Source organism: Rhinatrema bivittatum, chromosome 16 (genome assembly GCF_901001135.1).
Source record: "Rhinatrema bivittatum chromosome 16, aRhiBiv1.1, whole genome shotgun sequence".
NCBI lineage: Eukaryota > Metazoa > Chordata > Amphibia > Gymnophiona > Rhinatrematidae > Rhinatrema > Rhinatrema bivittatum.
In genome coordinates, this window is record NC_042630.1 from 46,182,494 (window position 1) to 46,199,243 (window position 16,750).

The window sequence follows — 16,750 nt, forward strand, 5'->3', positions numbered from 1 at the left end:
ATAAAGCTCTGGAATTTGTTGCCAGAGAAGGTAGTTAGTGCAGTTAGTGTAGCTGGGTTCAAAAAAGGTTTGGATAAGTTCTTGGAGGAGAAGTCCATTAATGGCTATTAATCAATTATACTTAGGGAATAGCCCCTGCTATTAATTGCATCAGTTGCATGGGTTCTTCTTAGTGTTTGGGTAATTGCCAGGTTCTTGTGGCCTGGTTTTTGGCCTCTGTTGGAAACAGGATGCTGGGCTTGATGGACCCTTGGTCTGTCCCAGCATGGCAATTTCTTATGTTCTTATGTTCAATGAATTTTTTTCTGGATCATGATCTCTTTCCTATTGGAAGGGTGTGTATATTTCTTTCTGAATTTTTTCTTCAGTCAGCTCTCTAACATTTGTTCAGAATGAGCATGGGAGAGCTTTTTTATGTTGGGGGGTTCACACGGCACTTTCCTCCGCCTCCTTTGTGCTTCTGGCTCAGTCAGAATTAGAATTGGGATAATGCATTATAAGCCTTCATTTGCTCCAGATGTTATGAAGAGAGATGTTATGAACGAGGGGACTTTTCCCCTCGTCCATAACATTTCTCTTCATCTTCAGCATACATGGTCTGATCATTGCAGTGAGCCAAGCCTCAGGGCGCCATTCAGAACCCTTAAATCATGAGCGCTGAATCCAACCACTAGGTGACATCCTTGAGCAATGACTTCAACTGTCTCCCCCACCCCACCTCCCCCACCCCTGCTTCTGCCATATCCACAGCCCTGACTGAGATGGAGAGTGAAAAATCCAGTCCAAGGATCAAACCAGGGATCAATGTCCTCTTTTTCAAAGGAAGAATAATCTCGTATTCTACTAAACATTAGAGATGTGAATCGGAACCGGAATCGGTTCAGTTCCGGTTCCGATTCAAATCATGCATTTTTTTTCGTCCGGCCCGATCGTTTTTTTTTTTTATAGGCTGCGCCCGATCGGATAAACAAAAAACCCACCCCGACCCTTTAAAACCGCTCCCTTAGCCTCCACCACCCTCCCGACCCCCCAAAAACGTTTTAAAATTACCTGGTGGTCCAGCGGGGGTCCCGGGAGCATTCTCTCGCGCTCAGGCTGTCGGCCGATAAATAAAAAACCCACCCCGACCCTTTAAAACTGCCCCCTTAGCCTCCACCACCCTCCCGACCCCCCCCCAAAAAAAAAGTTTTAAAATTACCTGGTGGTCCAGTGGGCCCCGGGAGTGATCTCCCGTTCTCGGGCCATTGGCTGCCACTAATAAAAATGGTGCTGATGGCCCATTGCCCTTACCATGTGACAGGGTAACCGTGCCATTGGCCGGCCCCTGTCACATGGTAGGAGCACTGGACGGCCGGCACCATCTTTAAAAATGGCGTGGGCCGTCCAGTGCTCCTACCATGTGACAGGGGCCGGCCAATGGCACGGTTACCCTGTCACATGGTAAGGGCAATGGGCCATCAGCACCATTTTTATTAGTGGCAGCCAATGGCCCGAGAACGGGAGATCACTCCCGGGGCCCACTGGACCACCAGGTAATTTTAAAACTTTTTTTGGGGGGGGGTCGGGAGGGTGGTGGAGGCTAAGGGAGCAGTTTTAAAGGGTCGGGGTGGGTTTTTTATTTATCGGCCGACAGCCTGAGCGCGAGAGAATGCTCCCGGGACCCCCGCTGGACCACCAGGTAATTTTAAAACGTTTTTGGGGGGTCGGGAGGGTGGTGGAGGCTAAGGGAGTGGTTTTAAAGGGTCAGGGTGGGTTTTTAGGTTGTGTCCTAACTCCCTTTAGTGTGCACTAACCTGATTAACGATTTTTTCACGATAAATCTGTGGAATTTCTATTATATTGCACTCTTTAACGATTAATTACGATTTAAAAAATATCAGACGATATTTTAAATCGTCAAAAAACGATTCACATCCCTACTAAAAATTGAGATCACCTAGCAGCCCTGGATTTGTTGATAGGCACACATTATGCCTGTGTCTAGGGCAGCAAACATTTAGGGTCAACAGGCTGGCTAAGATTAGTTGTCTTCCAGCTCTGCTGAATCTCATTCAGCAGGGAAAAGCCCTCTGCTATACTTTAACTGTTCCTTACACCAAAAGTCCCTACAGGTGGCAAAACCCTAAATCTGACTCTATTTCCTGCATATGATGACCTTCTGTGATTTATCACCTGCTCTCTCAAGCTTTCCCTATGACTTTCCTCACTGCGTTTTTTACCTCCTTATTCCTCAGACTGTAAATGATGGGGTTCAGCATGGGAGTGATGGTCGAGTACAGCACGGACAAGATTTTACCCTGCTCCTGGGAGTATGCTGATGTGGGTCTCACATACATGCAAATTCCTGACAAATAATACACAGAGACAACAGTGAGGTGAGAGGAGCAGGTGGAGAAGGCTTTACGCTTCCCCTCTGCAGAGCGGATCCTCAGGATGGCTGAGATGATGTAGATGTAAGATATGAGAATCACAAGGAAGGCAGGCACTGCCATCAATGCAGTTGCAACAAACACTAAGCTTTGTATGGTGGCTGTGTCAGTGCAGGAAAGCTTTAACAGTGGCAAGAGGTCACAGAAGAAATGATCGACCACATTAGAGGCACAGAATGAAAGGCGGGTGACAGAAACTGTAATTGTCTCAGCCGGTAGAAAGCCAATGATCCAGGAAGCAGCAACCAGCAGGACGCAGACTCTCTGATTCATAATGAGGAAATAGTGCAAGGGATCGCAGACTGCAGCATAGCGATCATAAGCCATGACAGCAAGGAGGAGAGCCTCAATGCAACCAAAGCCCATTAAGAAATAGAGCTGCACCATGCACCCAACATAGGAAATGGTCTTATCCCCAGAGATGAAGATCACAAGCAGTTTGGGGGTGATGGTGGAAGTGAAGTAAATGTCTGTGAGTGACAGGTTCCTGAGGAAGAAGTACATGGGGGTGTGCAGGCGGGGGTCAGCACAGGTCACTGTGATAATCACAAGGTTCCCCAGCAGGGTGATCAGGTAGATGAGCAGGAAGACCAGGAAGAGCGGAATCTGCAGTTGGGGATTATCAGAAAGTCCCAGAATAAGGAATTCTGACACCATCGTCATATTTTTTGCTTCCTCTGGGTTCATCTCTCTTCTCCTGGGGGTGCAAGAAGAAATGAGAACTGATGTGTATCCTACGTAGTGATGTGCATTTGTTTACAACGAAATTGGAAATAGAGACAATATTTCCTATTTTGTTGCATTTCCGGGGGGGGGAGGTGTTTGACAAAATGAAATTTCATGTGGTTTTCTTATCGTATTTTGGGGGGGTGAGAATGGGGACATTAGAAAAAAAAAACCCAAACCCACCCCAATCCTTCAAATTTAATTAATTGCAACCCCCCACCCTCCCAACACCCTCAAGACTTGCCTGACACCCCCCCCCCCCAAGACTTACAAAAGTCCCTGGAGGTCCAACGGGGTCCCGGGAATGAAGTCCCCATCTCAGGCCGTCGGCTGCCACTAATCAAAATGGCGCCGATGGCCCTTTGCCCTTACCGTGTGGCAGGGGCTATCGGTGTCATTGGTCGACCCCTGTCACATGGTAAGGGCAAAGGGCCATCGGCACCATTTTGATTACTGGCAGCCAACAGCCCGAGAGCGGGAGATCACTCCCGGGACCCCAGCTAGGCAACCAGGGACTTTTGGTAAATCTTGGGAGGGGGGGGGCAAGTCTTGGGGGGTCAGGAGGGTGGGTGGGCTGCAATGAAAACTGAAGGATTGGGGTCAGTTTGGGTTTTTTGGGGTTTTTTTTTACAAACCCCTGTTGTAATTTGGGGCAGGTTTCGGGCTTTGTTTCGGGGGGGCAGACGAAATAAAATTGGCCTGAACTGCGGGAAACAAAATTTCCTGCGGCGGGCCGATAAAGGCTGAACCAAAAGGTTTGTCCGAATCACATCTCTAATCCTAAGTACAGATGAAACAACTTGCTTATTTAGTATGAATGGATCATAGCAGTTGTAATCATTGGTCCATCGGGGGAAATTGTTTTTTGTGCTTAATATATGCAATTCTTACAGTGTGCAATACTCCCAAATAACCTTTTCATTAAATATGTTACTAATCTTTTCATGTTGTAATTCATTCACCTCCCATAAAAATCCTGACATGAATTCATGTTTTAAGGTCCTGTATCAGGGAAACATCTGGCTTGCATGGTCTCTGATATTACTCTTCAAAAAACTGCTCAAAGTATTTTCCAAACTTATAGAAATTCCTGGTTTACATTGATTGGATTAAGGAGGATGTCATTGAGCTTTCCAGATGCTGCAATGTATGGGCAGCAGTGAAAGTCACTGATCTGCTCTTTACAGATTGTCACATTGCACTCATTGGCAGCACATCAACTGCTTATTTATTTATTTATTCCTGCCTTCAATTTATTATCGGCCTATCTAGATAGCTCTGGGTGGAGTACAAATATATTACAGAATATAGGCTTGAACAAGGTGGAAACATAATATAAAATACAAATATAAGCGAGGATAAAGGAAAATAAAATAGCAAATATTCTTATTCAAGTATCAAACCAAAAAAAAAAAATTTAACTAGACTTCATGCAAATGTGTCAAATAAAAACAGATATAAAAAGTCAGCCTCTAGCCTGTTTCCAAAACCCTAAATATTCTTGAAACTTTCATACAGGCCCATTCAATAAAATGTGCGGGAGAGCCGGAACTCCGAGTTCAGCGCCCGCTCTCCCAATGCACGCCCAAGCACCTCTTCCTGGCGTGTGATTCTCTATTCAAATTAGGCTGCGCTCTAATAAGGAGACACCAGGGATAATAACACGTCCCTAGCATCTCCTTATTAGAGGAAGCGGCGGCTGTCAGTGGGTCTGACAACCGACACTTAGCGGCATCAGACGTAGAACCCGCTGACAGCCATGGGTTTTATAAAATGGACGCCGGCAAAATTGAGCGGCCATTTTCGAACCCACAGACTGGCGGACAGATTTTTTTTTTGCTTAATTTTTGGGACCATCGACTTAATATCGCTATGATATTAAGACGGAGGGTGTACAGAAAAGCAGTTTTTTTTCTGCATTTCTGTACACGTTTCGGGGTCTCTTACAATTTAACGCCTGCCCTTCACTGCACATTTTACTTTCAGTATTCTGGGGGAATAACTAATAGGCTCATCAACATGCATTTGATGAGCCTATTAGTTATCAGGGGATATTAGTTATCAGGGGATTTGGCCGCGCGTTTTCCATGTGCTATTACCCCTTACAGTATAAGTGGTAATAATAGTGCGTCTAAAACGCACGGTCAAATGGGGGCTAAACGGGGCTCTCGGCCTGATAGTTCTGTTTGGGATTATATTCCATAATACAGGGCTAATACAAGAAAAGGCTTTCAATCTGGTTCCAAGCAATCCAGCATCTTTCACTGAAGGGATAAGCAGAGCACGCTACCCAGAGTCTGTCTCTGCAGGTAATTAAATAATGCAATAGGTTTTTGGTAAAATAATGTCTTAAAACCATGAAGAGTGTCTTAAATTAAATTCTGACGGCTAACAGAAGCCCAAGCAGTGATTCCAGACCTGAGCAGATATGATCTTGGGCACGAAGGCTTAAAAGTAACCTTACCACAATGTTTGTGATGAGCTAAAATCTACGTAATTGCATTTTGTAAGGCTGACATATAGTGCATTGCAGTAATCAATGCATATTTAATCAGCGCCTGCATAATTGACACCAAACGATCCGTTTTCACATAAATTCAAATAGTGAATTTGGCATAGACAGTAAAAACTTGATTTAACATTTTAAATCTGCATTTGCATGTTCAGTTCACCATTGGAAGAAAAGGGTCTAAAAATAAGTGACAGAAAATCAGTGACAGAGCCGGGGATCAGAGCTGAGGCACAGGGAGATAAAGTGACTCCCTTGAAGTCACACACACAGAGTCAGTGACAGAGCCGGGGATCAGAGTTGAGGCACAGGGAGATAAAGTGACTCCCCTGAAGTCACACACATAGTCAGTGACAGAGCCAGGGATCAGAGCTGAGGCACAGGGAGATAAAGTGACTCCCTTGAAGTCACACACACATAGTCAGTGACAGAGCCGGGGATCAGAGCAGAGGCACATGGAGATAAAGTGACTCCCCTGAAGTCACACACATAGAGTCAGTGACAGAGCCGGGGATCAGAGCTGAGGCACAGGGAGATAAAGTGACTCCCCTGAAGTCACACACATAGAGTCAGTGACAAAGACGGGGATTAGAGCTGAGGCACAGGATGATAAAGTGACTCCCCTGAAGTCACACACCCAGAGTCAGTGACAGAGATAGAGATTAGAAAGAAGGCATAGGGAGATAAAGTGAATCTTTCAGGATGCCACAAGAGTTAGAGCCAAGGGTTACAACTTGGACTTTTTTTGCTTCCTAGTTCACAATTCCAAGACAAAATCAGTGAATCCATTATCTATGGTTTGATACTGTTTTATAATCAGGAAATTCAGTTACATATTTCTACCTCAATCATATTCACTTGTGTCTGTGTTCCATCAATGAGGCTCCATTCTATCTCTAGTACATCAGATCGCTGCGGCTCACCTTCATCACAGTTTGCAGATTTAAGCAAGATAAACATGTTTTACATTTCCTGTGAAAAAATTATAGTTATAGGGAAAAGCCAGATACAAAACCTTCAGTAGAGCAGCTGTCGACCTCTGGAACTCTCTCCCTACCTCAGCCTTGCCAGCCACTAATGACTACATAACTTCCACAACATTTCACCACCCACTGAAAAGAATAAGGAAGGATTCAAACCTTCCAGACCTGACCCATAGGTCACCCAAGCAGAAAGAAATCTTTGGCTATCATCACTATGTGTCCTACCCTACGGACATGTATAGATGCCCCTTGCCCTTTAAGGTCTATACATGCAACCTCTCAACCTCTGAAATCATCTGCCAACTCCAGTGTAATCTACTGTCAGCAACTCTGCTATCCTTATTGTAATCCACTTTTAAATGGCTGTCCAATCACAAAATCAGAAATTAAATGAAAAGGACATCAGGTTGACCTAACTCTGCTGCTCTTGCTTAGGAGGGTCTGGGTCTGAGCCAAGCTTCTGAATAAAACTGTAAATTGTGTCTGATGAGAACGCAGCACACAGAAGGCATTAAAGTCGCACGTTACAGGATTGCTAGGGTTTCTCCTTACCTGTCCTGCAGCGCTGCCTCCTCTCCTCCACTGTGGATCAGGTGAAGGGCAACTCGGGTGTCTTAAATGCTTTATGAAATGGATGTGGTGAGAAAACTGTGCTCTGTGCATCTGGGAAATTAAAAAGTCTTACAGATAATTAAAGGAAGTTTTCTGATCTGTGCCTGAGTTACCTGGAAAGTTTAGAAGTGCTTGATGCTTAGGGAGAATAAGTTTTGGGTCTCTCATTCTGCTCTGCTCCAGCTCTGGTGAGGGAATCTCCTGTTAGTGTTAGAGAAGTTTAGAGAAAGTCTGATCTCTCCTTCACTTGCACTGATCAATGGTCAACACTTGGGATTCATAAATTCATTTAAATCCCTTCCTCATTTACAAAGACCCCTCCCTGTATTTATTTATTTATTTATTTGCAATTTTTGTATACCGACATTCGTTAGGTAAACATCACATCAGTTTCCATGTAACATAAAGTGGCCAACTGGGCTTTACAATGAAACTGATATGTGAACTGGGTAGAGGGGAAGAGGGGGGAAAACAAGGGAAATACTGTATAAATTGAAAAGCGAAATAAAATGGCTTGGTACACGCAATGAAAACATTATATACAGGTGAATTATTTACAAAAATAATTAGGGAAGGGAGTTAGGAAGTGGGGAGAGAGGTAGAATGCTTGGGAGGCGAGGGGAGGGGGGGATAGGGGGGGATCGGTGGTGGGAGATGGGTGGGGGGAGATTGGTGGGGGGAGATGGGTGGGAGGTTGGGGGGGTTCATGTGTATGCTCGAGTAAAGAGCCAGATCTTGAGATTTTGTCTGAATTTTTTGGAGCAGGTCTCAAGGAGTAGGTGGGTGGGAATGGAGTTCCATAGGGAAGGTCCAGCTAGGGAATCGGATAATGCACGTTGTTTGGTGGTGGTGAGGTGAAAATGTTTGGGCGATGGAGTGTGAATGTTTGCTGTGTAGGGTGTTCTGGTAGGTCTGGAAGAGAGACGGATATGCAAGCTGTCTGAGAACCAGAGCATGTCAGGATTGTGGATGGCTTTATGTATGAGGGTGAGGGTTTTAAACTGAATTCTGGCGGTGATGAGAAGCCAGTGAAGTTGTTTAAGAACTGGTGTTATGTGTTCGTTTCTACGGGAGCCAGTTAATATGCGTGCAGCTGCGTTTTGGAGTAACTGAAGGGGGGCAAGGCTGTTCTTCGGGAGACCTAGGAGTAAAGCGTTTGAGTAATCTATTTTGGATAGTATAAGGGCTTGTAGAGCGGTTCTAAAGTTGTTGAAATGCAGGATGGGTTTGAGTTTTTTGAGGGTGTGTAGTTTGTAGTAACAGTCTTTGATGGTGGAGGTGATAAATTTCTGAAGGTTGAATTGGGGGTCAAGTGTGACACCTAGGTCTCTTACGGTTTGGGAGAAAGTGGGGAGGGGTGAGTTGGCTGAAAGAGTAGGTAAGGAGTTGATGGTTTGAGGTGAGATGATCATGAGTTCAGTTTTATGAGGGTTTAGGGCTAAGTTGAGTTGGATAAGGAGCTGGTTGATGGATGTGAGGGCATTGTCCCATCTTTTTAGGGCATTGGAGATGGAATCAGTTATGGGTATTAGGACCTGTACATCGTCTGCGTAGACAAAGTGTGGGAGACTGAGATTTGAGAGAAGCTGGCAAAGGGGGAGGAGGTATATGTTAAAGAGGGTGGATGATAGTGAGGAGCCTTGAGGTACGCCCCTTGTGATGTCGATTGGTTCGGATTCATGGTTTTCAATTTTTACCTTGAAGTGTCTATCACTAATGTAAGATTTGAACCATTGAAGTGGAGTCCCCATAATGCCTATGTCAGCTAGCCTGTCGAGTAGAATAGAGTGGTTGATAGTATCGAAGGCTGCTGAGATGTCTAACAAGGCTAGGATGAATGTGTGACCTTTGTCAAAGCCTTTGATGACAGCGTCTGTGAGGGAGAGAAGAAGCGTTTCAGTGCTGAAACGCTTTCTAAAGCCGTGTTGTGATGGGTAGAGTATTTGGTGTTGGTCTAAGTGGTTTGAGAGTTGGGTGTTGATGGTTTTTTCAAGGATTTTAGCGACAAATGGAAGGTTGGAGATAGGGCGGTAGTTGGACAAGTCGGAGGGATCCAGTTTCGGTTTCTTTAGAATGGGTTTGACTATGGCTAGTTTGAGCTGTGTAGGAACATCTCCAGTGGAAATGGAGGTGTTAATAATATCTGCTAGCGGTTGGGAAATGCTATCAGTAATGGTCAAGAGCATTTTAGAAGGGATCAAATCATAGGGGTGGGTGGAGGGGCGCATCTTCTTAAGTATAGTAGCGATTTCAGAGGGGGAGGTGTTTTCGAATGTGTCCATTTTGAAGTCAAGTACTTTAGGGGTAGAATTGGTCGGTGGGGGCGTAGGAGGAAAGCGGGATACAATAGTGGCAATCTTATTGTGGAAATAATGGGCGAGTAGGTTGCATTTGGTTTTAGGGTCCTCGCATGGTGAAGTCGTTGGGGATGTCTTGGTGAGGTTCGAGATAAGGGAGAACAGGGCTCTTGGGTTGAATTGAAAGTCATGGATTTTGGAGGCATAGTGGTCATATTTGGCTTTGAGGGTGTTGGTTCTGTAGTCGTGTAGTAGGGTTTTGTATTTGGTGAGTTGCTTGGCAGATGGGTCTTTGCGCCATATTTTTTCTTGTGTTCTGAGAATGTGTTTTTGTAGTTTTAGTTCAGGGGTATACCATGGTTGCTTAGTTTTTGTGGAAGGCAGGATATCTTTAGTTAAAGGGCAGAGTTTGTTCGCTGTGTCTTCAGTGATATGGTTCCATGTGGTTAAGGCCGTTTGGGGGTTTGAGATGTCAAGGATTTTGAGGTTGTCAGAGAGGGTGTCAATAAGATCATCTCTAGGACAGGCTCTTCTGTATTGTATTGTGGTTTTTGAATTAGGTTGGCTGGTGAAGTTTTTGATTGTGCATGAGGTTTTAATAAGAAAGTGGTCCGACCAGGGAACGGGAGTGTATGTGGTGAGTTATGGGAGGAGGTGGGAATTCATGAAGATGAGGTCGAGCGAGTGTCCACCTTTGTGTGTAGGTCTGGAAATGATTTGATGGAGGTCCATCGCCTTAAGAGATGAGAGGAATATTTCACAGCTGTGAGAGAGTGGGAATATGTCGATATGGAGGTTGAAGTCTCCAAGGACTATGGCGGGTATATCTCTGGAGATGTTTGCTGCAATGCATTCTATGATAGGGGAGATGTCGGAATCTAGAGTGCCTGGAGGTGTGTATATAAGGCATATTTGTAGGATGGATGATTTGAAAAGACCCACTTCATATTTGGAAGGGAGGAATACTGGGATTTTTTTAAGTGTAAGGTGTTTCTTTGCTGCTAGGAGTAAACCCCCCCCCCCCCCCTCTTTTTTTCGGTCTGGGAATGGAGTGTATGTCATATTCGGTGTTGGGTATTTGATTGATAAGAATGGAGTCTATGTCCTTCAACCGTGTCTCTGTGATGGTACAGATATCAGGTTTTTCGTCTAGTAGCAGATCGTTTAGGATAAGGGTTTTTTTGGTTAGTGATTGTGTGTTGATCAAGAACATAGCAATGGTTGAGATGCCTAGTAGTTGTGTGAGAGGAGTGAGCATAATGGGGAGGAGGGAGTTGTGTTGATGGTGTTTTTGATTATGGAGGTGTGGTGAGGGTCTGTGGAAGTTGTATCAGAGTTTGGGAATTGGAAAGGTCATCATTGTGGGGGGATATAGGGAGCAGGGCACAATAGTAGAGGTACAATGTCAGCGGTAGAATAGCGGTACAATAGCAGAGGCACAATAGCTGAGGCACAATACCCTCAGACTAGGAAGGCTTTGGTTGAGAGAATGCCCAACGGAGAGCCTTGAAAATGTAAGGCTTGAATGCATGTAGGCTTACCAGGGCGGGTGTTGAGCTGAGGAGAACCTGTGTTCGGATCCAGCGAGGTGCCTGGAGCAAAATTGAATACAAGGGGGGAAGGGGTCTAGGAGAAAAGTTTGGAAAAATGTGGAGTCAAAGTGCCAAGAGGGAAGGAGGGTACAACGGAGGGTTAGGGAATTGAGATTTTTATTGGCAAAAGTCCTGGGTTATGCTCTTTGGGTCTGCAGAAGGGGTGCACAAAGGGGCGGGCCCCTTTGTCGCGCACCTTCGGCACGCGACACTCGGCGTGTGGCGCCGGCGGGAGAGGAAATTTAAAGTCCTGCCTGGGACAGCCCGATTGGCTGTCTGAAGATCACCTGACCTGGCTGGCTGTGTGGCAGGATGGCGGAGGTGGAGCGCAGCAGTAGGAGGGCTGGGTCCGGCAGCGTGAGAGCCTCGTTGTCAGTGTCGGGACCCGTCTGGGGTGAGTTTTAGGTTTTTTAGGCCTTACCCCGGCGGGTCTCCGGCGCCGATTGCGTAGGCCTGCACTCCGTCGGGTCGGCGGGTCACTCACCACTTCCCATCCCAAGAGCACTTTTGAGCTGCTTTGCCTGAGATCTCCTCTCACCTCCTCCCCTCCAGCTGCTGCAGCCCTCACAGTCTCTTCCCCGCTCTGTACCACGTCCTTCATAGATCTTGTCTATCATATCAAGCTTTCTTGCAGACTTTGAGGTCTTTTGGGCAGGGTCCTGCCACACTCTGTTTAAGTTTATAAGTTGTATATCTTACACAGTTTTCCTGCAGTATTCTCTGTCTGAACACTGACGGCTCTTTAGCAATTGTAAAACATAAAGCCATAACCAAAGTTCACTGGCAATGTGGAGAATAGAATTTGTTGGAGAAGAGTCAATAAATATTAGTTAGTATAAAACATTCCTCTATAGGATAGAGCAGTGGTTTCCAAACCTGTCCTGGAGGACCCTCAGCAAGTCAGGCTTTTAGGATGTCCACTAGGGATATGAATCGTTTTTTGACGATTTAAAATATCGTCCGATATATTTTAAATCGTCAAAAATCGTTAGGGCCACCATACAATACCAATTCCCCCGATTTATCGTAAAAAAATCGTAAATCGGGGGAAGGGGGGAGGGCAGGAAAACTGGCACACTAAAACACCCTAAAACCCACCCCCGACCCTTTAAATTAAATCCCCCACCCTCCCGAACCCCCCCCCCCCAAATGCCTTAAATTACCTGGGGGTCCAGCAGCGGTCCGTAGCTAAATCGGGGGAAGGGGGAGGGCAGGAAAACCGGCACACTAAAACACCCTAAAACCCACCCCCGACCCTTTAAATTAAATCCCCCACCCTCCCGAACACCCCCCAAATGACTTAAATTACCTGGGGGTCCAGCGGCGGACCGGAACGGTCTCCTGCAATTGAATCGTGTTGTCTTCAGCCGGCGCCATTCTGCGCCGCCATTTTGCAAAATGGCGGCGCAAAATGGCGGCGGCCATAGACCAACACGATTTGAGTGCAGGAGGTCGTTCCGGACCCCCACTGGACTTTTCGCAAGTCTTGTGGGGGTCAGGAGGCCCCCCCAAGCTGGCCAAAAGTCCCTGGGGGTCCAGCGGGGGTCCGGGAGCGATTTCCTGCCGCGAATCGTTTTCTGTATGGAAAATGGCGCCGGCAGGAGATCGACTGCAGGAGGTCGTTCAGCGGGGGTTCCGGACCCCCGCTGAACGACCTCCTGCAGTCGATCTCCTGCCGTACGGAAAATGGCGCCGGCAGGAGATCGACTGCAGGAGGTCGTTCAGCAGGAGGTCATCTAAAACATTAAAACTAATAGACTATTATTAGTACTGTTATTTGTACATCGCTTACATAAGAACATAAGAACATAAGAAATTGCCATGCTGGGTCACACCAAGGGTCCATCAAGCCCAGCATCCTGTTTCCAACAGTGGCCAATCCAGGCCATAAGAACCTGGCAAGTACCCAAAAACTAAGTCTATTCCATGTTACCATTGCTAATGGCAGTGGCTATCCTCTAAGTGAACTTAATAGCAGGTAATGGACTTCTCCTCCAAGAACTTATCCAATCCTTTTTTATACACAGTTATACTAACTGCACTAACCACATCCTCTGGCAACAAATTCCAGAGTTTAATTGTGCGTTGAGTAAAAAAGAACTTTCTCCGATTAGTTTTAAATGTGCCTCATGCTAAATTCATGGAGTGCCCCCTAGTCTTTCTACTATCCGAAAGAGTAAATAACCGATTCACATCTACCCGTTCTAGACCTCTCATGATTTTAAACACCTCTATCATATCCCCCCTTAGTCGTCTCTTCTCCAAACTGAAAAGTCCTAACCTCTTTAGCCTTTCCTCATAGGGGAGTTGTTCCATTCCCCTTATCATTTTGGTATCCCTTCTCTGTACCTTCTCCATCGCAATTATATCTTTTTTGAGATGCGGCGACCAGAATTGTACACAGTATTCAAGGTGCGGTCTCACCATGGAGCGATACAGAAGCATTATGACATTTTCCGTTTTATTCACCATTCCCTTTCTAATAATTCCCAACATTCTGTTTGCTTTTTTGACTGCCGCAGCACACTGTACCAACGATTTCAATGTGTTATCCACTATGACACCTAGATCTCTTTCTTGGGTTGTAGCACCTAATATGGAATCCAACATTGTGTAATTATAGCATGGGTTATTTTTCCCTATATGCATCACCTTGCACTTATCCACATTAAATTTCATCTGCCATTTGGATGCCCAATTTTCCAGTCTCACAAGGTCTTCCTGCAATTTATCACAATCTGCTTGTGATTTAACTACTCTGAACAATTTTGTGTCATCTGCAAATTTGATTATCTCACTCGTCGTATTTCTTTCCAGATCATTTATAAATATATTGAAAAGTAAGGGTCCCAATACAGATCCCTGAGGCACTCCACTGTCCACTACCTTCCACTGAGAAAATTGTCCATTTAATCCTACTCTCTGTTTCCTGTCTTTTAGCCAGTTTGCAATCCACGAAAGGACATCGCCACCTATCCCATGACTTTTTACTTTTCCTAGAAGCCTCTCATGAGGAACTTTGTCAAACGCCTTCTGAAAATCCAAGTATACTATATCTACCGGTTCACCTTTATCCACATGTTTATTAACTCCTTCAAAAAAGTGAAGCAGATTTGTGAGGCAAGACTTGCCCTGGGTAAAGCCATGCTGACTTTTTTCCATTAAACCATGTCTTTCTATATGTTCTGTGATTTTGATGTTTAGAACACTTTCCACTATTTTTCCTGGCACTGAAGTCAGGCTAACCGGTCTGTAGTTTCCCGGATCGCCCCTGGAGCCCTTTTTAAATATTGGGGTTACATTTGCTATCCTCCAGTCTTCAGGTACAATGGATGATTTTAATGATAAGTTACAAATTTTTACTATTAGGTCTGAAATTTCATTTTTTTTTTGTTCCTTCAGAACTCTGGGGTGTATACCATCCGGTCCAGGTGATTTACTACTCTTCAGTTTGTCAATCAAGCCTACCACATCTTCTAGGTTCACCGTGATTTCATTCAGTCCATCTGAATCATTACCCATGAAAACCTTCTCCATTACGGGTACCTCCCCAACAATCTCTTCAGTAAACACCGAAGCAAAGAAATCATTTAATCTTTCCGCGATGGCCTTATCTTCTCTAAGTGCCCCTTTAACCCCTCGATCATCTAACAGTCCAACTGACTCCCTCACAGGCTTTCTGCTTCGGATATATTTAAAAAAGTTTTTACTGTGAGTTTTTCCCTCTACAGCCAACTTCTTTTCAAATTCTCTCTTAGCCTGACCCTCAGGTCTCACCTTAGCAACTTCTCCTTTCCTTGGGGCTAGCTGCTTCTCTGGCTCTTCTGTCTATTAACCTTTTCGGACTCACGCCTGATCTGACCTCTGCTTGGAACTCCGTTTACGCTGATTGCCACCTGACCTGACCTGAGCTCTGCCTGGAACTTGACTAATCTGATCGATGCCTGACCTGACCTCTGCCTGGAACACGACTAATCTGATTGCCACCTGACCTGACCTCTGCCTGGAACACCGACCGCACACTCTTGTTCGTGGTGAGCACTCCCTTTAATTGTCCGTCTAGGAGACCCTGCGAGGTCCACCTAAGACCAGGCAGCATGGGTACCCAAGGGCTCAACCCGGGGAACCTCGGGTTGCTAGTGGCGAAGCTCCAGCTAGCCTCTATCTCTGCTTGTGCTCCACCTCCGAGTGGCAGGTGCTCTCTGGGTCTGACCAGGGAGCCTCCCAATCCTGCACTAAGCCAAGAGTCCACCTCCTGGCGCAATAGGTTGCTAAGTCCATGGACTCGGTGGAGCCTGCTGCCCTGCAGGCCATTCCTGGTTTGGCCTCCAAAGTACTGGAGCAACAGTGATGCCTTGAGACACTGAACTCCTCTGTGGAGCGTCTGCAGGTTCAACTAGATTCTTACCCCGGGAATATCCAAAAACTCCAGTTGAGTTTGGAACAAGTGGTAGCAGACATGAACCGCCTTGTTACCCGACAAGAATTCCTCCACCGGATCAATGTTCCATTACCTTCTTCGGAGGCCTCTGCATCTCTGCCACCCTGTCCTGTCCGGGTGGCAGAGATGCCAAATGCACTTCAGCCTTCAATCAGTGCTTTTTATGGACAACCGAGTCAAAACCACGTTCATCCTATCCCTATTGGAAGGCAAAGCCCTGGCTTGGGCTTCCCCTCTGTGGGAACGCGCAGATCCTCTGCTATCAAATTTTACACAGTTTATACTCGCATTCAAGCAAGTCTTTAAGGAACAAGGAAGACTCCCTACCATGGGTGCTGAACTCCTACACTGACATCAAGGGTTCCGCACCCTGAACGACTATGCGATCGAAGTTCAAACCCTGGCATGAGAGCTAGACTGGCAGGGGGACAGTTTGCAAGCCATTTTTTTTAGGAGCTCACCCCACAAATAAATGATGAACTAGCAGCTTGTGAGCTGCCTACCTCCCTAGAAGGGCTGATCGACCTCACCGGGAAGATTGATCATTAGCTTCAAAAGTGGGTCAGGGAGAAGGGTTCCTCTCAGCGGAGCCATGCCAAGAAACTACACTTCCTGACTGATGAGACCAACTTAGCCGCGGAGGAACCGATGCAACTCGACTATGGTCATCTCACAGCAGCCGAGCGATCCCATCGCCTTCAGGGTGGGCTGTGTTTGTATTGTGTGGACTCCACACACTTCTTGTGCCAGTGCCCTGAAAGGAAGGAACGAAGTTCACCTCAGGGAAAGTCCACAAAGATAACGGTTGGCCTTACTGCACCAACAGCATCCCTGCTCCAACTACCCGCCTTCTTGGAACTTCCCACCACCAGCTTTTCCACTCAAGTGCTAGTGGACTCCGGTGCTGATGCAAATTTTATCCAGCAAGATATCATTGCTGGATAAAGGAAATCCTACATGTCCACTGACATCTCCAGTAACACTCTCCTCAGTTCATGGGGACGTTCTTCCGGGGTTGGTGATGCAGATCACGACTCCTCTTACTATGTAGATTGGAATGGATCACACGGAGCGAATTTCCTTCCATGTCCTACCTATGGCAGTAAGTCCCGTAATTCTGGGTTTACCTTGGCTTCAGAGACATCAACCATATTTTGAATG

General features: G+C 46.0%; 1 protein-coding gene across 1 annotated transcript; it reads right to left on the reverse strand.

The window, feature by feature from the left end:
• Positions 1–2,180: 2,180 nt before the first annotated feature.
• On the reverse strand, positions 2,181–3,116 carry LOC115078315 (olfactory receptor 5B12-like). The gene has a single exon (XM_029581191.1). The coding sequence runs from the start codon at positions 3,114–3,116 to the stop codon at positions 2,181–2,183; it is 936 nt and encodes a 311-aa protein (XP_029437051.1).
• Positions 3,117–16,750: the final 13,634 nt, after the last annotated feature.

Coding starts and splice junctions, on each gene's coding strand:
- LOC115078315 (XM_029581191.1), bottom strand. CDS start 3,116: ATGAACCCAGAGGAAGCAAAAAATATGACGATGGTGTCAGAATTCCTT.